General features: G+C 37.5%; 2 protein-coding genes across 2 annotated transcripts in view; one reads left to right on the top strand and one right to left on the bottom strand.

The window, feature by feature from the left end:
* The window catches only part of Spase22-23 (Signal peptidase complex subunit Spase22-23), an 85673-nt gene that overhangs the window by 52138 nt on the left and 6011 nt on the right, over window positions 1–27524 (top strand). The gene's annotated exons all lie outside the window — the stretch shown is intronic.
* Window positions 18327–27524, bottom strand: part of LOC150088067 (putative aarF domain-containing protein kinase 2) — a 105686-nt gene continuing 96488 nt past the window's right edge. The window contains exon 9 of the mRNA XM_090369320.1: window positions 18327–18659. Within this exon, the coding sequence (XP_090225446.1) occupies window positions 18456–18659 (204 nt within the window). The 3' untranslated portion in view covers window positions 18327–18455. The remainder of the gene's footprint in view (window positions 18660–27524) is intronic.

Raw genomic sequence — 27524 nt, 5'->3', positions numbered from 1 at the left:
TTTTCCTTTAAAAATATTTTTGGAAACATGTAACTTGTCTCAAGATTGCTTTCTTTTTCTGTTAGTGTTATTTTCTCCAAATGTGTCTGGTATCAAACATTGTTAGTTTCTGTTAGTATTGTTTTCAAAGTGTTCTTTGCCATCTTATGCCCCACAAGTTGATCATTAAATCATACATTTTTCAATGGTAGTATACTTGTTAATGGATGTATTAACAACAATATTTAATGGCAATGATTTGTATACAATATATGATAACCTGATTTATTCTTTCCTGGAGAAGAGGAAGAGAGACTATATAGGCGAGACTATAATCCATTGGAAAACTCACTAAATCTTTTTTGCAGCTTTGAAAAATAATAATAATATTAATAATTTCCTGATATAGATTTAATTGTATCAGCCCTAAATACTCTAAGCAATTAGTAGTGATTAAATTATATTTCAGATTATTTCTCAGTTTCTCCATTCATATAATTAATACAACCTGAAAATTTGTGGTGACTGAAGCGTTGTACTACATTTCTCATTAAAAGGTACATTTTGTGATTTTGGTCTCTTCTGATTAAAGGCAGAAGAGACCAAAATCAAAAGGCATTAAATTTCCAGCTTCTTATTTCTATAAGTTGGCAGAATATACATATCTGATTGTATATTTCATACCAGCAAACTTTATGAAAATTTAAATATCTACAAAGCAAGGATCATATTTATACTTAATTCTATGGCCATGTGATCTGAATGAATCATGTTCACTACTGATAGTGAGACTGGCTCATTAGCAGGTGCTAATGACTGCCATAATTCAGGCAGTTATGCCCACATCAGTGCCAACTCAGGAATTTCTATTTAATTCTCACATCCAAAATCTCAACAAAAGACAATCCCCAAATGAATCAGAAAGTATCTTTTGCACTTGCCTAAAGTAGTATGATATGGACTTAAACTTTCACCATTCTTTTCTTTTTTTGAAAAGAGCTTTGTCTTAATGATTTATACAGAAATGTATTATGGAATCAAGCCCAATAAGATTTGTTCTGTAAATGATAGTTACCATTCACTTTTTGCCCTTTGTCATGATAGCTTGCTGACTGTGTGTATTTCTGAAGGTTGTCATTTTTTATGCAAAAAATGCTGGTCTTTCAGCTACCGTGGGTCATATCACCCAACTCATTTGCCAATGGGACCCCCCCCCCATTCCTTGTCTTTGAAACTTTCTATAGAAGTACACTTTGCCGTAATGCTACCATTGAAAAATGAAAATTTGGTTCTTCGGGTTGGCGTATTTTGTGGGTCACAAAGGCAATATCAGGCAATTTCTGCCTAATCTTGGCACAGCAATCTGCCTATGGTTATCCTAACTAATGATATTAAGAGTAGGAGACCAGCGGAATTACTTAACAAGTACAGGTCACTGTTGAAAAAAAGCCGTGAAGTAGGGTTGAATTTGAAAGTGTCTGCAATTCTGCCCAGACACGATAGGAGGGAGTATATGATGAGAGCCTTGTCAATCAATTCGGCCCTGGAAAGATTGTGCAAGGCTCAAGGGGTAGAATTTTTTTCAGCCTGGAATGTACTTGTTAACAGGAGAGATTGCTTCTACAGGGATGGGATACACTTAAATAGAAAGGGTGCAAGAATATTTGCTGATGCTATCGAGGCAGTGTTAGGCGGGTCGGAAAACTGCTAGCTTGGGGGGAGACAAAGACTAATGGATTAACAGTAGCCACTGGCAGAGGTGAAAGAGATTCTTGCACTGCTTCTATTGGAATGAGCAGAAGCCTGAAAAACAAGATGCAGGATATTTCAGAGACTGCTGGAAGTCATTGCGGTACAAGTAAACACATGGGTTGTGTTAGGGTAGCTAAGAATAGAAACAGGTGCATGTATACTTGCGTGTACACCAATGCTAGGAGTTTAGTAAATAAATTTGATGAATTTGAGGTATTACTCAAAACATCAAAGGCAGATATTGTTGGGATATCAGAGATGTGGTGTCACACAGATATAAGGAATGCAGAACTGGAATTTGGGGAGTACAACGTCTACAGAAAGGACAGACAGGATAGGAAGGGAGGAGGGGTTATGCTATTAGTTAAAAAACACATAAAATCCAAGGAAGTGAAGCCAGTCGACATCGATGGACAGGGCAGTGTCGAGTCAGTTTGGTGTGACATAAGCATAGGTAAATCAAAATTGAGAGTAGGAGTGTGCTATAGGCCTAATGACTCTGATGAGTATAATAAGATACTGTACAGGGAAATAGAATGGGCCAGTAAATCAGAGAGTCTTATAATGGGGGATTTTAATTTCCCAGATATTGACTGGAATTTGTGGGTTGGTCACTCACACACTAGCAAGGCTTTTGTGGATTTATTGGATGATTGTTTTCTACACCAGCATGTTCGGGAGGCAACTAGAGGGAGTAATACTTTTGATCTGATTATCAGTAGTGATTCTTCATGCATTAGGAATCTGCAGATAAAGGAACCACTGGGTGGCAGTGATCACAGTGTGCTGAAGTGGGATTTACTCAAGGAGGTAACTACCATCAGAGGTAAAGGGAAGGGTTTTTGCTTTCGTAAAGGCGACTATGATGGTCTGAGACAGTATTTAAATTCTATACAGTGGGACCAACTGATGATGTTACCAACAGCAAATTCAAAATGGGAAGCATTCAAGGAACTAATCTTGGAAGCTACCAGGCTTTACATACCAATCAAGAAATATTGTTCAAGGTTCAGGCCTAAATGGTTGTCAGATGAACTAATGATACATATGGCAGAGAAGAAAAATGCATGGGATACATACAAATTAATGGGTGCCGTGGAAGCCTATGATAGATATAAGTTGGTCTGTAACCAAGTCACAAAGGAGATTAGGCAGGCAAAGGCAGATTATGAGAAATCCTTGGCAAAGGATGCAAAGAAAAACAGAAAAGAGTTCTTTACCTATTTGAACTCAAGAAGGAAAGGGATGAATCAGATTGGTCCACTGGATGTTGATGGTTCAACAGTTGAGGATCCAGCTCAGGTGGCTAACAATCTAAACGAGTATTTTGCATCTACATTCACACATGAGGAGTTATTCAGGAAGGAGAATGTCGTAGGTGAAGTAAACATTGGCAGTGAGCTAGATGATTTTCTAATAACTGAGAGGAAAGTGGAGGAGAAATTGTTGAGGATAAACATAAAAAAGGCACCCGGGGTGGATGGGATCTATCTAGTTATATTAAAGGAGGCAGCAAAGGAAGTAAGCAAACCCCTAGCCATAATTATGAGAGCTTCTTTGGACTCAGGGGAGCTACCCATGGACTGGAGATGTGCAAATGTAACCCCAATTCACAAAGGAGGATCAAAGGCTGACACAAGTAATTATAGACCTGTTAGTTTAACTTCGGTTCCAGGAAAATTAATGGAGGCACTGGTTAAAGAAGCACTGCAGGATCATCTGGACAAGAATTCAGTTATAGCTCAGACACAGCATGGGTTTGTTAAGGGCAGGTCTTGTCTGACCAATTTGATTGGATACTATGATGTAGTCACAAAAGAACTGGATGCAGGGAATAACTTTGATATTATATATTTGGATCTTAGAAAGGCTTTTGATACTGTTGCGCATGGAAGACTGCTGCACAAATTGGAGAAGTGTGGCATTCGAGGCAAATTGCTGCTATGGATAAAGGGATGGTTGAGTGGCAGAAGACAGAGTGTGGTAATCAATGGACACTGCTCAACGTGGACTAATGTTATTAGTGGAGTTCCTCAGGGTTCAGTGTTGGGTCCATTGTTGTTTTCTGTATTTATAAATGATATTGATGATGGTGTATCAGGCTTAATGTCCAAGTTTGCAGACGATACAAAGGTTGGCAGGGTTGTTAAGGACACTACTGATACTATGCTGCTGCAACAGGATCTGGAAAGGTTGAGCAGATGGGCTGAGAGGTGGCAAATGAAGTTTAACATTGACAAATGTAAAGTACTACATATGGGAAACAGTAACCCCAGATCAACGTATCAACTCTGTGGTACTACGCTGACAGTGGTAGAGAATGAAAAGGACCTGGGGGTAATTGTGCAGGCAGATATGAAGTTCTCTGAGCAGTGCAGACGAGCTGCAAGAGTAGCTCATGGTGTCTTGTCAATGATATACAGGAATTTTTCTAGCAGGGACAGGGATGTGATTATTCCCTTGTATAAGGCATTGGTCAGGCCACACCTTGAGTACTGTATACAGGTCTGGAGGCCTCATTTTAAGAAGGATGTAGAGCTGTTGGAACGAGTACAGAGAAGGGCAACAAGATTAGTGAATGGAACAAAGGGTTGCTCTTACGAAGAAAGGCTTAAGTTTTGCAAATTACAGAGCCTGGAGACTAGGCATCGCCGAGGTGATCTAATAGAGGTGTATAAGGCTTTGAATGGCTTGAGCATGCTCAATACCGATGGGATTCTTCCTCTTGCTCAGAATAATCACCTGAGAGGGCATAAATTCAAATTGAGGAAGGACGGATGTCGGATAGATGTGCAGAAATTTGCCTTTAGCCAGCGGGCAGTTGGTTTGTGGAATAGACTTCCATCGCTTGTTGTTGAAGTTGATAGCCTAAACAAATTTAAGGCTCAGCTGGACAGGTATTTCGAACGAATGGAGGGGTGAAATGGGAGTAGTGGTTTTTTTTTTTTTTTTGGCTGATGCTGAATAAGCTTGCTTTCTTGCATCATATGCCTCTACTAATGCTAATGCTAACCCCAATATCAGTGCCATCATATACTCAGAGGCATAACTTGCCTTCCCCCCCCCCCCACAAATCTCTTAAGAGTTTTAAATTGTATATTTTTGGGGTCCTGCAAGTTTTTGTAAGCTGATAATTATACCACTGTACACACCACTCTGATAATGAACTGAAACATTTTTTGCATAATTCTCATATGCATTAAATATATAAATACTTTCTACCTGATTTTTCTGCAAATGTATGAGTAGGTGAACTCTAAATTATCTCCATTGTACTTTAAAAAGTTATAAATGAATTCATGCTGTCTTGTAAGAAGTCTGTAATTTAGATTTGTCATTAAATCATAAGTTATTTATATGGAAACAAAGTGAAAAATAGTGTTCTTGAACTGACTTAACTTAATATCCATATTACCGTATGGATATTAAGTTAACTTGACTATAATATACCATTAAAGTTTTACTTCTTTATGTGATGCATTGCGTAATGTTATGAACAATATCACATTTTAACATATTTCTCAAAGGATTTCATATTTAATAGCTTTCAAATGTTGCTTGAAAAGTGATTTTTTTTTTTTTTTTTTTGGTAGATCAACACAATTGCAGTGTCCATTATTTTATTATTTCTGAGGTGGTCCTTATTAAACTAGTGCTTGAAGTGTACAGTACAATTTAAAAAAAAAAAAAGAAAAAAAAAAGAAATGTCTCATCAGAATTTTTAAGTTGGCAAAAATGGCAAGGCAATTCCAAACTTAATAAATTACAAAACAGCTCTGCCTTCCAATTTAGTTGGAAGTTTTCCATTAATGAAGCATGTCTTGTGAATTTCAGCTTTCTTTGGTTTTCATTCAAATGTGTTATTTTTCAATTGCATAGATAGTTCTCCCTCCTGTTACATACCTTACAAATTTATTAATGTCCAGATGTATGTTCTCATGTAATGTTGTAAACACATTTATATCAGCATGGTACCTAGCTGACTAAGTATAGTGATGCCAGTATAATTTAGTGTTTATATTAGGTGAAAAAAAATAATCTGCATTTGGCAGTGTGTGGGGGTGTGTGTGTGTTTTGAATGCACCATCGTTACTGGTGCAGTATATTATTTTTTTCTCTTTCGGGTAATTTTATATTGTGCAATATAGTTATGTTTAAAGATTGGTTGATTTAACCCTTTCACAAGTGAGTTCATGAAATTTAAGTTTTGTAAAAATGAAAAACCTTGTACCTTAAAATGCTTTTAAATATTAATTTTGGCTTGATTGTTCATCATTTTTTATATTTGTTCATATTTAGCCATTTTATTGACTTTAATTGTTATATTAAATTATTTTGTCTATAAGTAGCTTATAGACCTAGGCAAGCCCCTTTGGTTTATTTTGAATTTAGATAGCAATTTTTAAAGTTAATCAATACTTAGTGTCCGTAGATTTACCATTCATAACTTCCCGCCATTGTTATACGATACAATGTATATCCCGAACTAGATAGTGTAAGGTTTCATATAAAACTAGATAGTGAAACACGTAACACTGTATTAGAAATCTGTTAGCTTAGTATAGTACAGTGAATTCTGGTTATTTGGACCACTGGTTAATCGGGGCAACCGTTTATTTGGGGCAAATCTTAAAAAACAGAACCCAATCGAGAAAATAGCCAGGGTTTACTTCGCTTAATTGGGATAAAATGCCGTTTAATCAGGGCAGGAGACCGCAGCACTGAAGATTACCCTACGATTGTCTCAGACCGGACCATGTAGTTCGGTCGGATTTCTGGAGGTCACAACCATAAAACAATAAAAACAATTAGCAGTCACTTGTTTATTGGGCTTTTGTGTTAGTGAAATCTATCATAAACTGATAGTAAACTCGATCTTATTGAATTTGCGATAATACCGACAGCTGGAATTCTGTGGGTTATTATGGTAAAATGTGTTTACACTTCTATGGAATCTTCAATCATATAAAAAAATAATTTTCAGAATCTTCTCTTCATTCCTATTTTTAAAGCTTCATAATTCGTTACTCCGTTCTCACCTGTGCGTATCGTGTTACTTGCAATTTGTGTGTGCCGTGTTCTTTGTTATTGATTGCTTATCTTTTTACTGTTTTAAATTTTAACCCCCACCCACAAATGACAGTGAACAGAAATGTCAACTAGTTTAGTTAGTATGTACATATGACAGTACGTATTAATTCTTCCGATTATCATGTATATTCTTCCGAATTTCACGTATCATTTAATTTTTTAATTGGTAAGGTAATAAAGGGTAAATTTGTACTTAATATATCTTTACTTTTATGGCCTGTGGATAATATTCCTCCTGTTTTCGCTAATTAGAATCGCTGTTTAATTGAAATAAAATTCAATTCACAAACGTGATCACAATGACCGGCGCTTATTACACATCGTATAGTGAAAAGTACTTTACAATGGTGACTCCATCGTAACGTGATTTGATTGTACAGTGAACCAATTGTAAAGGTGGGGGGGCATTGTATTTTTAACTATTTACGTGAAAACTTTGGATAATTGGGGCAGCCGCTTAATCAGGCCAAAATGCACTAAGTCCCGATGTGTCCCAAATAACCGGAATCGACTGTATTATCAATTAATCAGTAAAATTTATTATTCATATTAAATTTCATTGTCAATTAAATTGTACTTTTTTTAACTAAAGATACACGTCACTTAGATTTTATAAATGTAACATTATAAATTAATACATATAACTTGATTGTAGATATCAAAACCATATAACATAACTCGGAGATAATATTTGATACTGAAATATGTATAGTGTTATGACTGCATTATATTTTTGTATTGAAATTGAAATTTTATTTAGAATTTAATCAAAATCATGACTCAGAGCAGCAAAGCAAAAGGCTGAAGCTAATGGGAATGCTGTGGCTCAGGGGAGAACTGAGGGGGGACTGTTGTCCTCTGAATCAGCCTTTTGAAATGTACTGCTTGTTTGATGTTTGTGAAGCAATCAGGAACAGTACATAATATTGATAAGGGGAATGTTGTTTTGTGTGCACAATGTAAGGAGTGTGAGGAAATCAGGTGCCAACTCAGCATTGTTATGGGCCTATATGAGAGTTTGAAGGATAGGGTGGATGCCCTCGAAGGATTTAAATTGAGGGGCCCATCAAGCTTGCAGCTGCCCACATCAATGCCAGAGCTTGCACTTGAACATCACGCAACACAAAAGCAATCCCCAAGGCAGAATGCGCTGGTCCCACAGGAACTAGTTGTTGTCTGTGAATCTATGTCAGGGAAACGTGGAACATATGTGCAAAAAGGATAGGTAGAACAGGACCGGGGTATGTCTGCCAGGGACAAAAGTTGATGATGTAGAGCAGATATCATCTTTTAAGGGAACAAAAGGTGATATTGTTGTACACTTTGGCACTGATATTAAGAGTAAGAGACTGGCATTATTACTTAACAAGTACAGATCAATGTTGAAAAAAAGGCATGAATTAGGGTTGAATTTGAAAGTGTCTGCAATTCTGCCCAGACCCGATAGGAGAGAGTACATGATGAGAGCCTTGTCGATCAATTTGGCGCTGGACAGGCTGTGCAAGGCTCAAGGGGTAGAATTTTTCTCAGCCTGGTCTGTGCTTGTTAACAGGAGAGACTGGTTCTACAGGGATGGGATACACTTAAATAGAAAGGGTGCAAGAATATTTGCTGATGATATCAAAGCAGTGTTAGGTGGGTTGAAAACCTGCTAGATTGAGGGAATTGACAGACTAAAAGATTAATAGTAGCTGCAGGCAGAGCCGGAAGTGATTCTTGCATTGCTTCTATTGGAATGAGCAGCAGCCTGGAAAACAAGGTGCAGGGGATTTCAGAGACTGCTGGGAGTCATTGCAGAACAAATAAATACATGGGTTGTGTTAGGGTAGACCAATTGCGTGTACACCAATGCAAGTATACATTGAACCAATACAAGTATACATTACCAAGTTTGGTAAATAATTTGATGAATTTGAGGTGTTGGCCAAAACATCAAAGGAAGATATTGTTGGGATATCAGAGACATGGTGTCACACAGATATAAGGAATGCAGAAATGGAATTTGGGGAGTACAATGTGTACAGGAAGGATAGGAAGGGAGGAGGGATTATGCTATTAATTAAGAAACACATAAAATCCAAGAAATTACACCCAGTCAACATGGCTGGACAATGCAGTGTCGAGTCAGTTTGGTGTGACAAGAACTGGAAAGCAAATTTGAGAGTAGGAGTGTGTTATAAGCTAATCACTCTGATGAGTATAATATACAACTGTACAGAGAAATAGTGGGCCAGTAAATCAGAGTGTGTTATAATGGGAGATTTTAATTTCCCAAATATTGACTGGAATTTGTGGATTGGTCACTCACACACTAGCAAAGCTTTTGTGGATTTATTGGATGATTCTTTTTTTTCTACAGCAGCATGTTCGGGAGGCAACTAGAGGGAGTAATACTCCTGATCTGATTATCAGTAGTGATTCTTCATGCATTAAGAATCTGCAGATAAAGAAACCACTAGGTGGCAGTGATCACAGTGTGAAGTGGGATTTACTCAGAGGTAACTACCATCAGGGATAGAGGGAAGGGTTTTTGCTTTCATTAGGGTGATTTGAGACAGTATTTAAATTCTCTACGGTGGAACCAACTGATGATGTTACCAACAACAAATTCAAAATGGGAAGCATTCAAAGAATTAATCTTGGAAGCTACTAGGCTTTTCATACCAACTAAGAAATATTGTTGAAGTTTAGAGCTAAATGGATGTCAGATGAACTAATGAGGCATGGCAGAGAAGAAAAATGCATGGGATAGATATAAATTAACAGGTGACACGGAAGCTTATGATAGATATAAGTTGGTCTGTAACCAAGTCACAAAGGCGATCAGGCAGGCAAAGGCAGATTACAAGAAATCTTTGGCAAAGGGTGCAAAGAAAAACAATAAAGAGTTTTTTTTTTCTTATGTAAACTCTGGAAGGAAGGGGTTGAATCGGATTGGTTCACTTGATATTGATGGTTCAACTGTTGATGATCCTGCTCAGGTAGTTAACAAACTAAATGAGTATTTTGCATCTACATTTGCACATGAGGAGTTATTCAGGGAGGGGAATTAAACTCTGGCAGTGAACTAGATGATTTTGTAATAACTGAGAGCAAAGTGGAGAAGAAATTATTGAAGCTAAACATAAGAAAGGCACCTGGGGTGGATGGAATCTATCCAGTTATATTAAAGGAGGCAGCAAAGGAAGTAAGGAAACCCTTAGCCATAATTATAAGAGCATCCTTGGACTCAGGGGAGATACCCATGGACTAGAGATGTGCAAATGTGACCCCAATTCACAAAGGAGGATCAAAGGGTGACCCAAATAATTACAGACCTGTTAGTTTAACTTCTGTTCAAGGGAAACTAATGGAGGCACTGGTTAAGGAAGCACTGCAGGATCATCTAGACAAGACTTCAGTTATATCTTGGACACAGCATGGGATTGTTAAATGGAAGCCTTGTCTGACCAATTTGATTGGATACTATGATGTGGTCACAAAGGAACTAGATGCAAAGAATAATTTTGATATCATATAGTTGGATCTTAGAAAGGCTTTTGATACTGTTGCACATGGAAGACTGCTGCTGAAATTGGAGTAGTGTGGCATTGGAGGCAAATTGATGTTATGGATAAAAGGATGGTTGAGTGGGAGAAGATAGTGTGGCTCTTCGTGAACTAATGTTATTAGTGGAGTCCCCCAGGGTCAGTGTTGGGTCCATTGTTGTTTTCTGTATTTATTAATGATATTGATGATGATATATCAGGCTTCATGTCCAATGTTTGCAGACGATACGAAGGTCAGCAGGGTTGTTAATGACAGTATGCTGCTGCAACAGGATCTAGAAATTTTAGCAGATGGACTGAGAGGTAGCAAATGAAGTTTAACATTCACAAATGTAAAGTACTGCATATGAGAAGCAGTAACCCCAGAGTAACATATCAACTGTGTGGTACTACACTGACAGTGGTAGAGAATGAAAAGGACTTGGGGGCAATTGTGCAAGCAGATATGAAGGTTTCTGAGTAGTGCAGACAGTCTGCAAGAGTAGCTCATGGTGTCTTGTCAATGATATACAGGAATTTAGCAGAGATAAGGAGGTGATTATCCCCTTGTATAAGGCAGTGGTCAGGCCACACCTTGAGTACTGTATTACAGGTCTGGAGGCCTCATTTTAAGAAGGATGTAGAACTGCTGGAACAAGTACAGAGGAGGGCAATATGGTTAGTGACTGGAACAAAGGATTGCTCTTACAAAGAAAGGCTTAAGTTTTGCAAATTAGTGTCTGGAGACTAGGCACCTGCGAGGTGATCTGATTGAGGTGTATAAAGCCATGAATGGTTTGAGAATGCTCAATGTTGATGGGATTCTTCCTGTTGCTTAGAATAATCGCCTGAGAGGGCATAAATTCAAATTGAGGAAAGACAATTATAGGATAGATGTGCAGAAGTTTTCCTTTAGCCAGCAGGTGGTTGATTTGTGGAACAAACTTCCATTTGTCATTCTGGAAGTTGATAGCTTAAACAGATTGAAGGCATAACTAGACAAACATTTGGATCGAGTGGATGGGTGAAATGTGTTTTTTTTTTTTTTTTTGGCTGCTCTATATAAGCTTGCTTTCTTGCATCATGTGCCTTTACTGATGCTAATACTAAATAAAGTAAAATTATCAAAAACAAAACTAGGATTTAACCTCCCCCCCCCTTTTTTTAATACCTGTAATATTCTCTATGTTTATTTATGTAACACCTAATTCAATTTCAATTTTTGGAGCTGGATTCCAGAAATTTTTAGCTTTTGTGAGCTGAAATCAGCCAAGAATGGCCAACAGGTGCGATGTCCTCATCTGATTGTCAAAGTTATTTTCATGCTGCGGTGTTATGTGAAAATTCATTTACACATTTGCTGTTGTGTAAACTTAAAAAACTATTTAAAATGGAGCCCCTGGTAGGGTAGCCACTGCACCACCAAATACGGAGGATGCGGAAAGGTCAGGGAATGACCACCGCATATTCCTGGAGCAATATGGCCTTAGTTGCTAATGCTCCTAAAAACCAAATAACAAACTAACAATAACAGCCACTGCAATGGTACAAAAAGTTCACGAAGAATTGTCTATTTGTGTATAAATTGAAAAAGTCTATTAGTTGGAAACACAGATGAGATGGCAGCACATACTGAAAAAATTTCAAGACAATTTATACATAAATTGACACTTCATTTGAAATGACCTCAAACTTGTAGATTTGCATACTTCCCACAGTCCACATGTGTAAAATGTAGAACACATTCACAACATAATTTTGACACGAGCTAATATTGTGTAATTGAACTAAAAAAAAATAATAATAATAATCAAAATAAATAAATGAAGCAACAAAACTTTGAATTTACAGGATGTCCACAAACCTCATTTACAAAACTAAAATGCTATGTGAATAAGGTATACATGATACAAATCTGAATCCACTTCCAAGTGGTAGAGGTTATCTTCCAGTTTTTATTCACCAACTGGAAAATTTGCAGACTGCAGTAAATGGTAGCATAATTATGCAGAATTTTTACCTGATAAGGCACATTGCATACTTGGGTTCAAGATGTAGGCTACCACTGCTATGTGTAAATTTCAAAAATAGGTTAAAAAAAGCCAAGTATGGAACATTCATAAAGGACACCTGCTTGACCGCTGTCCTGGCCAAGATGGTGGCAAAAAAAAGTCAGTGAGGGTACAGCAGAGCTGGTTCGAGGAAGTGTTACACAAAGCTCAGTGAAATTTATAAGATGTGCCAGTTGTGAGCTTAACATGTCAATAGTGTGTAGCATATTATGTTGCCATATAAGGATGAAACCATCCAAGTTACAGCTCATACAGAAGCTGTCAATCAAAAAAAAAAAAATTAAGAGGAGGAATTTTTTTGCTAAATTCTGCCATAATTAGTTTTGTGATTATGTTGCCATCTACTGCAGCAGATTTTATTTTTATAAAATAAATAAAAATCTGATGATATCCTCTAGTACAGCGGTTCCCAACCTTTTTTGACTTGCGAACACCCTTTCAAAGTAATATTTTTATCACGAACCCCTAAGCCTATATTCTCTGAAATCGTATAATAGTTCTGAATTTTTATTGTAAAATGTTTCCAGTACTACGTTTTTATAAGCGACATTGCGCAATAATAAAAATTATAAAGTATTATTTATACTTTGTAAAGCAGTTATTAATCAGTCCAAACTAGATTTTGAACAGGCTAAGAGTAGAAAACTTGCTTCTTATCCTGGCTCACTGTCTTCTGACTTCTCCACTAATGCTGGAATTCCCCAAGGTTCAGTTCTTTCTCCCACTCTTTTCCTCTGGTATATTAATGGCATTCTTCCATTTACCAGAAATCCTATCCATAGTTTTGCTGATGATAGCACATTGCATTCAACTTTCCAGTTTGAGAAACCTCGCCCTGCTCAATCAGCTTCAACTTATCGAATATCCAATTCCTTAAATGCTGATCTCCAGATAATTCTCCAGTGGGGCAACGACAACTTAGTGGATTTCAATCCTTCTAAAACTCAGTCCTTTCTTATATCTCACAAAAAAGGATTCTTCTGCTTCTATGGTTATCTTCGATGACACTCCAATTTCTAGGCAAGATCTTGGGGATTACCCTGACTTCTAATCCCTCTTGGCATAAAGCACATTACAAATATTGCTTCCTCTGCATCTGAAAAACCTGGGTTTTCTCTTTTTCTCTCAGCGTTACTTTTCATTCAAACATTTGCTTACTATGTAGAAATCGCAAATCTGGCCTACCATGGAATATTGTTCCCCCATCTGGAGTGGTGTCCTCAAAACCTTTCGCAGGTTTCTAGATTCCATTCAAAAAAAGAGCAGTTTGGTTAATTAATGTCTCATCTGTAACAGTCTCTCCACTCAGTCTCATAACGTTTCTGTTGCATGCCTTTTCTGTAGTTACTTGCAAGGGACTTTTCTTCTGAATTGGTTTCTATAATTCCCGCTCTCTCTTTCAAAGCAGTCCGAACACGTGCCACAACTAGTCAACATCCTTTTATTGTCAAGGTTCAATTCCACAGAACCATCTTTTCTTCTTCCTTATTTATTCATTCAACTTCTGGAACAACCTTCCTTCGTACATATTTCCTGAAAATTACAATCTACATAAGTTCAAGTCTAATGTCAACAAGTACCTTCTTTCATCTTTTCAACCCATGGACGCTACTAAGTACTATAGGGTTTAAAAAAAAAGACCTATACATAACAATGATCCTTGGGAATGAAAAAAAAAATTAGTATGGAAAACATTATTTATTTAGAAAAGGTTGTTTAGGCATGGGTAATGTGCTTCCATCATTTCTACTACCCAGGTAGTATGCATACATCATTTGATTACATCTCATATTGTGAATACCTTCACAATGAGTTGACTGGCACATTATGACCCGTGTAGTCCATGCACCATTAAACCTCAATACAAACCAAACAATGAGTTTTCGAGGCATTGAACAGCTTTGAATGAGTAACTTCACCAGTGGAGAAGACTAATGTTACTTATTCTCGGCGGATACCACCACCCAGATGGCACCGTTACGAAGCTTGTTGGCTTACTCATTTTGATCGTGTTTGGCATAAAGGTCTTCTAAATAAGCTTCCATTCTATGGTTTGCCAGCTGTTCTTTAATAAATAAATATTCATGTATTGCAAATACAGCAAGCCCATCACAGCACATGGCTAAGGGCAGATAATACGATACAAAGCAAATAAAATAAAATAATCGAATACATAGCAGATTTTGTATAAACTTATTAACAATGAATAGGAATTATACCTATGAATTAATAAAAATTTTGCAGAACAGCAAATTTGGCTTTCAGTTGCAGTTACTGGGTTGATGGCAGGCTATTGTTTTTATTTCTCTTCATTTATCGGCTATCTGACTCCTTGTAGGCTTTAGAGTGGAGTTACCTTTTTCAATCAATTTGCGATGGTTTAGGAGGTAAAGGAATGCATTAGGGAACATTCCATCCACTTGAGGTTGGGTTTGAATTTTCTCTGTTGGGAGCAGCTGTTATATTGGCTAAGTTTGATGAATCGCATGCAGAAGTAATTAACTTTGCAAGAAGCATGACTCCAGAGTCATTGATCATCTGTTGCAGAGGCTTTGTTTTTATGTTTTCATAAAGCTGTTGCCTGGCGATTGTATGGAGAAAACGAAGCTTATTATTGAACCATCTAAAAACCAAATTTTTTTGGGCAAATTTTCTTGACAGTTACTTGAGGAGCACCAGACCAGATTCCAGAAGGATAGGACAGAATGGGAAAGAGAATCTCTGAACATGCTTAATGACTTTTTTTTTTTGTTTGAATTGCTGCTGTTCCTTGTTTGATTAACCTTTTTGCTTTTAGAATTTTTTGAGAAACATATAAATAGTGGGCATTAAAAGAGAGATTTTTATCAAAAACAACTCCAAGATCTTTGTGGGCATAGACATTTGGGACATCTGCAATTTTTATTTCTATGTGGTTGGGTTGTTTCTGAAGGGAATAAGTAATTCGAGCAGATTTGCTTACATTTATAGTCAGATTGAGATCTTTTAGATACTTGAAGATTTTACAAATCTGTAAATGTGCATCATGGATAACTTTGTGAATGTAATTGGGTATCCAGTTTTCTCTCTGACCGCTCACTGCGGATGATGGTAGATGGCTCTCTGATTTGTAACTTCTCCACTAATTGTGGTGTTCCCAAGGTTCAGTTCTTTCTCCCACTCTTTTCCTCTTATATATGAATGATCTTCCATTGACTGGAAATCCTATCCATAGTTTTGCTGAGGATAGCACATTGCATTCCACCTTCCAGTTTGAGAAACCTTGTCCTGCTCAAACAGCTTCAACTTCTCAAGTATCCACTGCCAAATCCTTAAATGATGATCTTCAGGATCTCCAGTGGGGCAAAGACAACTTAGTTGATTTCAACCCTTCTAAAACTGTCTTGTCTTATATCTCGCAAAAAGGATTCTTCTGCTCCTATGCTTATCTTTAGTGACACTCCGATTTCTAGGCAAAATGATATCTCTTTTGGGGATTACCCTGACTTCTAATCTCTCTTGGTACAAGCACATTACAAATATTGCTTCCTCTGCATCTAAAAAACTTGGTTTTCTCTTTTGCTCTCGGTGTTACTTTTCTTCAAAACAGCTGCTCACTCTGTATAAATCGCAAATCCGCCCTGCCATGGAATATTGTTCCCACATCTGGGGTGGTGCCCCAAAAACCTATCTCAGGCTTGTTGATTCCATTCAGAAGAGGGCAGTTAGGTTAATTAATGATTCATCTCTAACAGAGTCTCTCCACTCGCTTTCTCATAGACGTACTGTTTCTGCTGCATGCCTCTTCTTCAGATACTTCCATGGGCACTGTTCTTCTGAATTGGCTTCTATAATTCCCGCTCTCTCTTTCAAAACAATCCGAACACGTGCCGCCACCAGCCAACATCATTTACTGTCGAACTTCAAACCCACAGAACCAACTTTTCATCTTCCTCATTTATTCATTCAACTTCTCTTTTCTGGAACAACCTTTCTTCTTACGTATTTCCTGAAAATTACAATGTACAGAAGTTCAAGTCCAATGCCAACAAATATCTTCTTTCGTCTTCTCAACCTCCAACCCAAGCACGATAATAAGTACTATAGGTTCTAATACCTCTCGTGTTTGGGGTTCACATAAAAAAAAAGAAAAAATCTGATACAAAATTCATGTACTCCCTAGAAGACCTTCCACCGGTATCAACAGACCCAGTCTGTGCCAATAGAATATTCCCCATACCATCCCCAGAAGCTGAGCTGTCTTAAAAAGGCATGCAGGAACCATCACTTCATAAGGTTCTCAGTACACTCTCTGCCTATCATCAGTGCAAATCAAAGTATCGTAATTTCGTCTGACCAGATGACGTTCTTGTATTGTTCTGCTGTCCAATCACAACATTCTCAGCACCAATGCAAGCAGATTTTTCTCTGAAACTAATAGGCAGGCACCTGCCCAATTTCTTCAATTCCCTGCACACAGTATGGGTTGAAATAGGACAGTTCTGGGCTTCATTTGTGTTATTTTACCATACAGTCCTCCTTAGAGTAGAACAGCTTCACTCTTGAAGTACTGTTTTTCTGCCACATTTATGCCATTGAGAAGTGGAAGAACACCTTGCTTTCGAAAAACATCATATAAGAACGTCATCTGGTCAGACGAATCACAATACACTTTGATTTGCACTGATGATAGGCAGAGAATGTACTGAGAACCTTATGAAGTGATGGTTCCTGCATGCCTTGTTAAGACAGCTCAGCTTCTGGGGATGGTATAGGGAATATTCTGTTGGCACAGACTGGGTCTGTTGATACCGGTGGACGGTCATCTAGGGAGTACCTGAATTTTGTATCAGATCTACTGCACTCTGCAGTAGACCTGATACAATCTCCAAAACACTTTCCAATCATTAAAATCCTTTGAAATGGATGTTTTTTGAGAAACTAGTTATGTCTTTTGTTTCTTGACTTTTAACTCCTGCTAAACATGTACCCAAAATAAGACCTTTCTCAAAGTCTGGTTTCCCCTTTCTGGCTTCAGATTACTGCAATTGAACAGCCTATGCAGTCTTTATACTCGACGAGGCAACACATCATCACTCCACATCAGTTTTCGTTGCATCTATTTGCATTTCTTGTCTATGACTGTCTTAATACAAAGGTTAATATTTTTTGAGTATGTGTATTTAAAAACAAAGATCTCTTTAGTTAATTTAAATTAAATTTTGTATCATGCACCTTGTGAAGTGGTTGTCTTAAGGACTTAAAAAGGGACACTGAGCTTAGAAATTCTGTAATTGTTGGATATATGTCTAAAATTTATTTTTGTTCCCCCTAATACTGTTGTGATTTTCCTTGAATCTCCAAAACACTGATGAATCACTTTCCGTTTGGCACTTTTAATTTTTATCTTTAGAAACAAGAAGCCCCAAGAAGCAAGAGGGGTGGGAAACCGTGAACTTTTGATGAAACTTTTTCCATAGGCCGTTTTTAAAAAGTTTGAAGCAAACTGTTCTTATGAATTACTAATTTCAAAAAAAATTGCAGATCACTTTTTACCTATCTGCATTTAACATCTTCACATATGACTAACACAACATAAAATGTGTATAACCAGGAAAACTATTGCAGAAGTATACTTTATCATTAACTAGCTGGAAAATTTTTTATCATTAACCTGTATATAACAGAAGTAACAATTCTTAGAAACAGTGCAACTTCAACTAAATTTTATTGTTTAATTAAAATGTATCAATATTAATTATCAAACACCGTACTATAATGAAGAATATCCATGTTTTTGGTCTTCGTTACTGATAAAAATTATTTTACATATATCAAGAATTTTTGACAGAATTGATATGCAAAAATGATCTTAACAAAAAAACTTTGCTGTGATTTGCCATAATGGTTTAAATATGTGGTTAGTATTCAAGTTATTTATATGGTGGTAAAAGTAACTCATTTTATTCACTTTAATTAAAATGTGATTCTCAAATTAAATACTTGGTATTAGCAAGATGTAGCCATTTTAGGAATAGAGTCCACTATTTATTAGTCACAAAAAGAAAAATCGTTTTGGTAATGGTTGAATCAGAAAAGGTTTAGCTATTTCTAAGAGGTCCAAATTTGGGTCAAGAGATCTTCCCAAACCTTCTACTACTACAACAGCTAACATTACTGAGAAAAAATTGCTTTCCAATTTTATGTGACTGCTTCGTAATAGTGAAAATACACTGTTCAGCAACTTTCCAACCTCCACCTAAATGGAAAAAGTAAATTTAAAAAAATGCATAATTAATAAATAATATTGAAGTACATTTCTTTCTTTGGGGGTTGAACAGGAAGACAAACCTTATTACTAAATTCTTAATTAATGGTGAAAATATCCGTACTGTTTAAACACTCAAGTAGCTAAACTTAGCTCAAAGTTAGAACGTGTGCAGTGGAATTGTGGGACACTTTTCAGGGTTTTTTTTTTTTTTTTATCTTGATAGTTATTTCTTACTTCATTATAGAAAGTGTGGGAGCAGAGCATTCTGCAAAGCTATGGTGCTGCATTCAGTGCACCAAAGGCTTAATTACTTTTTGTTATTACATTTTATTTTTACACTATGCATAAGACAGGCATAGGGACAAGGATAAGTCTTATATGAGATTTGCCACTGGTGATATTCTACTCATGTTACATAAGAGCCTTTTGAGAGCTCATCACTCTGAGTTTCACATTCTAAAATAGGAAATAAATATCCTAATGCTGTATACAGGGAAGTCTTCATTAAAACCACAGCAAGCATTAAATAACAATAATGGCAAAAGAAAACTGAAGTATTCATGGAAATTGAGCATAAGTAAAAATGTGAAAGTAGTAAAAATATTTCAGATCACTGAATCAAAATTAAATAAGACTTAACTTCATACAGAGTTTGACTTTAAATTGTGAAATTTATTGGTTACTAAGCAATTTTTATTATTTGATCTTTAACAAGAGTCAATGAAATATGCTCTTCTCAAATGATGACTTTCAAGTGCAACTCTGGAGTAAATGTAATCACCTTAGGCATCAAGTCACTAGCTTTGCAGAACAAAGGCAATGCTTTTTCAAAACTTGAAAACAAACTCAAAAACATCTTTGTTTACTTTATAAACATTAAGTGTAATAATTGTGTCTTCTGGCATTTAGCATTAGCATATGATGCAAGAAAGCAAGCTTATACAGCATCAGCAAAAAAAAAAAAACCTTCTCATTTAACCCATCCATTTGCTCCAAATGTTTGTCTAGTTCTGCTTTGAATTTATTTTAGCTGTCAACTTCTACGACAGATGGAAGTTTGTTCCAGCAATCAACCACACACTGGCTAAAGGCAAATTCCACACATTTATTCTACAACTGTCTTTCAGGCGATTAATCTAGGCAAGAGGAAGAATCCCATCAGCAATGAACTTGCTCAAACCATTCAAGCCCTTATACATCTCAATCAGATCACCTCACAGGTGCTTAAGTCACCAGAAACTGTAATTTGCAAAGCTTAAGCCTTTCTTCATAAGAGCAACCTTTTGTTCCATTCCCTAATCTTGTTGCCCTTCTCACTTGTTCCAGCAGCTCTACATCTTTCCTAAAATGAGGCCTCCAGACCTGTATACAGTACTCAAGGTGTGGCCTGACCATTGCCTTAAAGGGGATAATCACCTCCTTATCCCTGCTAGAAATATTCTTGTATATCATTGACAAGACACCGTGAGCTACTCTTGCAGACTGTCTGCACTGCTCAGAATACTTCATATCTGACTGCACAATTACCCCTAGGCCCTTTTCATTCTCTACCACCCTGAATGTAGTACCACACAGTTGATATGTTACTCTGGGGTTACTGCTACCCATATGCAGTACTTTACGTTTGTCAATATTAAACTTAAGTTGCCACATCTCAGCCCATCTGCTCAACTTTTCTAGATCCTCCTGCAGTAGCATACTGCCATTAGTAACCCTGCCAACCTTTGTATCATCTGCAAACGTAGACATTAAGCCTGATATACCTTCACCAATATTAATAAATACAGAAAACAACAATGGACACAACACTGAACCATGGGAGACTCCACTAATACTAGAGCAGTGTCCATTGATTACCACTCTGTCTTCTCCCACTCAACCATCCCTTTATCCATAGCAGCAATTTGCCTCCAATGTCACACTGCTCCAATTTGTGCAACAGTATCAAAAGCCTTTCTAAGATCCAAATTTTTTTTTTTTTTTTAATGAAAACCCTAAACATGAAAGGTATCAAAACCTATAGTACTAAGTACCGTGCATGGGTTGAAGGAGAAGTATTGGGGGGGGGAAGCCAGAAACTTTGCTCTAGAAATGAAACATGGGTTTCACCACTTCAAGTCTCCAATAAGCAAAGTGGTGGTATTTCACCGGTTGATGAAAGTCATCTACCACCTGCCAAATATATGATATCAAAGTTATTCCCTGCCGGAAACTTTGGGGAGGGGGAGCCGGAAACTTTGCTCTAGAAATGAAACGGGTTTCACCACTTCAAGTCTCCAATAAGCAAAGTGGTGGTATTTCACCGGTTGATGAAAGTCATCTACCACCTGCCAAATATATGATATCAAAGTTATTCCCTGCCGGAAACTTTGGGGGGGCAAAGCCGGAAACTTTGCTCTAGAAATGAAACATGGGTTTCACCACTTCAAGTCTCCAATAAGCAAAGTGGTGGTATTTCACCAGTTGATGAAAGTACCAATCTACCAGATACAGTGAAACTTGTCCTAACGGACACCTCTCGTTAACGGACATCTCTCTACAACGGACATTTTCAAATTCCCCAACTCATCTCCATTGGTTTTAACGTGTTTTCAGCTTCTGTCTAGTGGACATTCTCTGTAACGGACGCGGACAGGCAATCTGCACTGTTTCGTGTAGATTAGCACTTAATTTGATCTCCCCATAACGGACAGCAGGCGAGTTCATGGCCCTTTTTCTAGGAACGTTTCTTCCACGTATTGCCTCAATCGTGTGTTTATTTTCTATTTCCGATTCTCTGAATTTTATCAAGGTTTACGTCGCAGTTCTAAACCCTTTTTCAAGAATTTTAAGGCACGTGTAAAACTTCTGATGAATTTGGTGTGTGCGGGGGGGGGGGGGGATGTGGTCGGCATTTCGTGTTTTCAGTTTTGTTCAGTGTCGTGTGAAGTGCACAATGTCTTCTCGTAAACATTTAACTTTAAAAGATAAAGTCGAGCTCATTAATGCGTATGATCGGCAAACAAAATAGTGTTCGCAATCTCGCTGCAAAATTCAAAATCGGGAAGACGCAGGTAAGCGACATCCTAAAGAAAAAAAAATTAACTGCTCAAACAATTTTGGCAACACGGAAATGATCAGGTTCAAAAATCATTCCCGAAAACTGTTGGACTTCAAATTGACAATGTTACGTATGAGTGGTTTTGTCGCGCACGCGCTAAAAAAATTCCCATTAATGGGCCTATTATTAGGGAAAAGGCTTTGGAGGTTGCGAAATCTATGGGAGTAAATGAGTTCAAAGCTTCTGCGGGATGGCTAGACAAGTTCAAAACTCGGCATAAAATTTCTTGGAAAACCGTAAGTGATGAAGGTGGATCTGTTGATACTGGGGTTGTAACAGAGTGAACTGTCAAATTGGAAGATTTATGTCATGATTTTTAAGCTAAGGATATTTACAACTGTGATGAAACAGGGTTGTTTTTTAAAGCTCTTCCTGAAAAAACAATGAGTCTAAAAAACGAAAAGTGCCAGGGCGGAAACATTTCTAAGGAACGCTTGACTGTACTATTGTATACAAATATGCTGGGAGACTTTGAACAACCTCTTGTTATAGGAAAACCACAAAATCCTCGTTGTTTCAAGGGCATAAAGTTGAATCTTTTGAATGTTGACTGGAAGTCTAATAAAAAAGCGTGGATGCCACGAGATATCATCAGCAAATGGATAAGTCACTTTATCCAAAACATGATTCGTCAAAACAGAAAAATTATTCTTTTCATGGATAATGCTGCATCTCACCCGCACATTGAATTGTCCAACATTCAAATCGTTTTTCTGCCCCCAAACACATCTGCAGAGTGTCAGCCCTTGGATCAAGGGATAATAAAAAATTTTAAACTTCACTACAGAAAACGTATTTTAAGACATCTCATTGTAAACATGAACGATGTAACATTTGCAAGTGACCTTGCAAAGAAACTCAGCATCCTAGATGCGATTCAATGGATTTCCTCTTCATTAAACGCAATTAGAAAACAAACTGTCATGAACTGTTTTGTAAAGTCTAGCTTCTCAAACGCAAAAATTGAAATTGTGAACAGCAATGTGGAGCACCAAGAAGAGCAAGAACTTCAACATCTATTGATAATGTACGATACTCCAGTTACAAGTGACCCTGGCTACAAAGATATAGACTCGAACCTCACTACAGAAGATGGTGCTCTAGATATCAACGACATTATCATCGATATTTTTCAAGAAGTTCCTCATGAGGATGAAGAAATGGAAGGTCATTCTGTCGAAGAACATATTAATGACGAACCACCGATGAAAATAGAAGAAGTGCTCATACAAATCAATCGTTTAAAAATGTTTTTCGTCGCTGAAGAAGATACTGAGGGACTTTCGATGGTTTCTTCACTCCAAACAAATGTTGAAAACAAAATTATCAGCCGGAAGAAGGTGCAGAAGAAAATAACTGATTACTGTATGTATTTTTCTTAAGATAAAGTCATAATATGCATAGCACAATTGTATGTATATTATTTACAAAAATATTGTGCAAAATCTGTATATAATTTAATTTTACATTAAACGTTTAACGATTTTTCTTTATCTCTTGTGTATATAATTGTATATTATTTACAAAAATATTGTTCAAAATCTGTATATATTTTAATTTAATATTAAACGTTTAACGATTTTTCTTTCTTTTTTTTTCTCCCTCAGACTTCTTGTTAGCGGACACTTCTCTCTAACGGACAGATTTTCATTCCCCATGGCTGTCCGTTAAAGGGAAGTTTCACTGTATATGATATCAAAGTTATTCCCTGCATCCAGTTCCTTTGTGACCACATCATAGTATCCAATCAGACTGGTCAGACAAGACTTTCCCTTAAGAAACCTATGCTGTGTCTCAACTATAACCGAAGTGTTGTCTAGATCAGTGGTCTCCAAAATGGGGGTGCGCAAGATAATCCACAATAAATCAATATTTATTATGAAAACGTAATTGAAAATAAAAATTATAATTTTTTTTTAATACTTCAATATGCAGCTCTGTTTGATTGCGTGGCTTTATTTGATAATGCATGTTCAAGTACATGCATTTTGTACTTCAACTAACTTAATTTTGTTTTGTATTTTTTTAGTTGTGATCTTTTAAAATATGTGATTTTAGATATGACTTCCATGTAAATAAAAAATAAATATTAAATTTATATACAGTGTGTATTTAATTTTTTATTCAGGGGTACACACTAGTCCTTTTAAGTAAAATAAGGATGCACAATCAAAAAAGTATGAAGCCCAGTGGTCTAGATGATCCTGTAGTGCTTCTTTAACCAGTGCCTCCATTAATTTCCCCGGAACAGAAGGTAAACTAATAGGTCTAATTACTTGTGTCACTCTTTGATCCTCCAGTCCATAGGTACCTCCCCTGATTCCAAGGATTTGCTTACTTACTTTGCTGCCTCCTTTAATATAACTGGATAGATACCATCCACCCCAGGTACCTTTTTTTTTTTGTTTATCTTCAACAATTTCTCCTCCACTTTGCTCTCAGTTATTAAAAAATCATTTAACTCACTATATCTTCAAAAAGGCCTCTGAGGTTGGGAAAGTTCATATTCACGATATTACATTAATACACCAACTGTTGAGTTAAAATAATTTAATACTGTATATATACAAACAATACAGAGAATACTGTAACAATCCATTTACAATAACTGTTTGTGAATAAAATAAAATACAAAATTTTAAAGGACGATAAAATATATAAGGTTAAAAGCGTTAAAAAACTGTACAATTGTAGCTTTTGGGGGCGTCTGCCTCCTTTCTCAACAAGAATTATTACTTATGCAGCACATCCTTAAGTATCAGGTTCACGGCACACGTGGTTGATCAGGCGCATGAACAAAAGTTCCTACACATGCCCCAGAACCGGAGGCAGCTCGGGAACGGGGTAAAGAGAAACACTCATCTTTTGAGAGCACTATAGCCTCAAAAAAGGGTGTGAAGCCGCACATCTCCTATTTCATAGTATTATTGTCAGATGAGCAAATCCACAAGCTCTCAAGCCACTTGCAGTCCCAGAATCTATGCGCCCGATCAAGGATGCCAGCATTTTCTGGGGAGACCTGGTGCTGGCTTTCCCAAAAATGTTCAGCAACAGCGGACTTATTGAACTCTGCGGTCTTTATGGCACTCGTGTGTTCCCCCAGATGATCCTTAAGCTGCTGCCCTGTTTCCCCTACACAACTTTCCCCACAATCTGGGCATTTAATCTCGTATATAACCCCACTTCTAGAATCCCTTAGTATGGGGTCCTTAACTTGCGACACTACTGTGTGCAATCTCCGAGCTGGAAACTGCACACAGTGTGCTTGATAATCCCAAAATACCCTTGCAATGCGTTCTGTAAGGCCCGGATAGTAGGGAATGTAAACTGTGGTAACCGGAACAGCCAATTCCCTATGGATAGACTCCACTCCTCTACTATATTTATCCACGACCCTCTGGGGGTAACCGCATTTCATGAGGTCCACTGCAATTCATGAAATTTCTTTCTCCTCAGAGGTACTACAGTGGGTCCCAATCCTATCAAATAGTGCCTTAGCGACACTATTCTTATGCTGCCTAGTCTGCGCCGACCTGTAGTGGGTATACTGGCTCCGGCACATTGGTTTCTTATAGATTATGGTTTTAAGCCTGGAGCCATCTCTGTATACCATTACATCTAGGAATGGGAGGGAACCATCTGCATCTACCTCTGAGGTAAATTATAAACGGAGAAAAACTGTTGAGAAGACTAAGCACATCTTCCTCTCTCCCCTTTTAAACAATAGTGAATGTGTCATCCACATATCTTTTCCACTTACACATAGGGAACTCCAATCCTTCAAAAATCCTATTTTCTGATTCCTCCATGGCTAAATTCGGAACAATAGCTCTAAGTGGAGAAATACCATCAGGACCTGGAGCTTTCTTAGCATCGAGATTTGTCAAAATCCTTCTGACATCCTTGTGATGGAAGACCACAGGAGGCATTGACTGAAGAATGGTGGGAGGTGTTTTTCCAAGATCAGTAATACATGAGTTGGAAGAAAATGGGATGCTAACAGGTCAGCTTTATCCTTGGCTGAAGTGACAACAGAACCATCTGGTTTGGACAGAGGTGGGAGCAGAGATGAGCAAAAGTTGCAGCCAGTAGCTTTGGCAAGAGACCAGAATGCTCGGCTACCATTAGGGTAAGAAGCAAGTTTTCTACTCTTAGCCTGTTCAAACTCTAGTTTGGACTGATTAATAACTACTTTACAATTGTTGCAAGCTTTTGTGTAGGCAGAAAATGAAACTGGAGAATTAGAAACACGCCAATTACGATATGCAACATTCTTCTCTTGAACAGCCTTAGCACATTTATTAGAAAACCAAGGTTTAGATAAAGGACAAGATTTTAAAGTGGAGTGTGGGATAAAGGATTCCATTCTTGCAAGAATAATTTCACTGACACGATCTGAGCAAACGGTGACTCAGAAGTTTTGAAACAGTAATCCGACCAAGGAAAAGAAGTCTCGCAGGTCATCCCATTTTGCATGTAATGCCAAACAACACGAGGCTGGGAATAGCCATGAGATAAAGGTTCCATTGGAGAAGAGACAATCACCAAGTGCCTAAAGTACCTCTCACTTCGACCATGTACTTAGAAGGGTTGTTTGTGAGAAAAAGATCAAGCATATTGGCTGTATGATTAGCATTGTCCGGTATTCTTGTAGGTAAATGAACAATCTGTGCAAGGTCATTAGTAATTGCAAAAGCCTAAGCATCTCGACCAGCTGGGTCGGTGTGACTAGAAAACGGAAGCCAGCTGGAGTTGTGAACATTAAAATCACCAAGGAAAATTACCTCACTGTTAGGAAAGTTGGACTGGAGAAAGTCAAGTTGAAAAGAGAGGAAGTCAAAGAACTCCAAGTGATTAGTGGAGTTGGGAGAACGGTAGAGACAACAGATGAATTTGACACAATGAGGTAGAGAGATTTTAAGCCAGAGAAGATCAAGCAGAGGAGATTCCAAATTGCCAAGTTTTTGACAGAGAATATCAGAACGGACATATGCACAAGTATCACCTTTGAGTCAAAAGGAATCAACAACGAATAATTTGGGCATCTGAGATGAGCAGTAGTTGAATCAACTGATAACTGAGATTCTGTCAGAAAAAGTACATGGGGTTTGGCAGACTGCAAGTGGAAATGGACATCGTTCAGATTAGAATTGAGACCACATATATTTGTGAAATGAATTAGGAAGTGCTTGGGAGGTTTAGATCTTTTCGAAGATAAGCTTGCTCTATTAGCTTGACAATTCATGGTGTATTCAATAGTAAGAAAAAGTTGGTGGGACATGCTGTATGAAGTAATGAAATTTTTGGATATGACGTACATATGGTAAGAATATACCCAGATCCTTGACATAACGTGGCATCGACAATGCTCCCCGCATACACACTACTCGGGCTCCCTCCAGTCACTATCTGGCAGAGTAGAGGTAGCAAGATTATACACTAGCTGATCCTGAAGCCTCCTAGAGAGTTACCAATAGGTTCGGTCCGGTGTACTAACTAGAGGCCGGCCTGCGAACACCATTTTAGAGCTGTACCCTCAAAATGTAAGGAATATTGGATCTTGCCACAATGTTCATCATACCCTCAAAAGTCATCAATCATACTGCATGATGGAAGAGATAGCCATGGGCATAGAAATGCCCATGGCTATCTTTCTATGCTCGTGGGCTGAGATGGGCATAGAAAGGGCAATCAGTAAATTATCGGAGTCTAGCCAATCAAATTCATACAAAGACTTCCGCCATTCTATGCCA

This window comes from Mastigoproctus giganteus, chromosome 3, assembly GCF_048544385.1.
Source record: "Mastigoproctus giganteus isolate SK-2022 chromosome 3, ASM4854438v1, whole genome shotgun sequence".
In the NCBI taxonomy this organism is placed as follows: domain Eukaryota; kingdom Metazoa; phylum Arthropoda; class Arachnida; order Uropygi; family Thelyphonidae; genus Mastigoproctus; species Mastigoproctus giganteus.
Note: the sequence above shows the minus strand (reverse complement) of the source record. Positions and strands in the feature narration are given on the sequence as shown.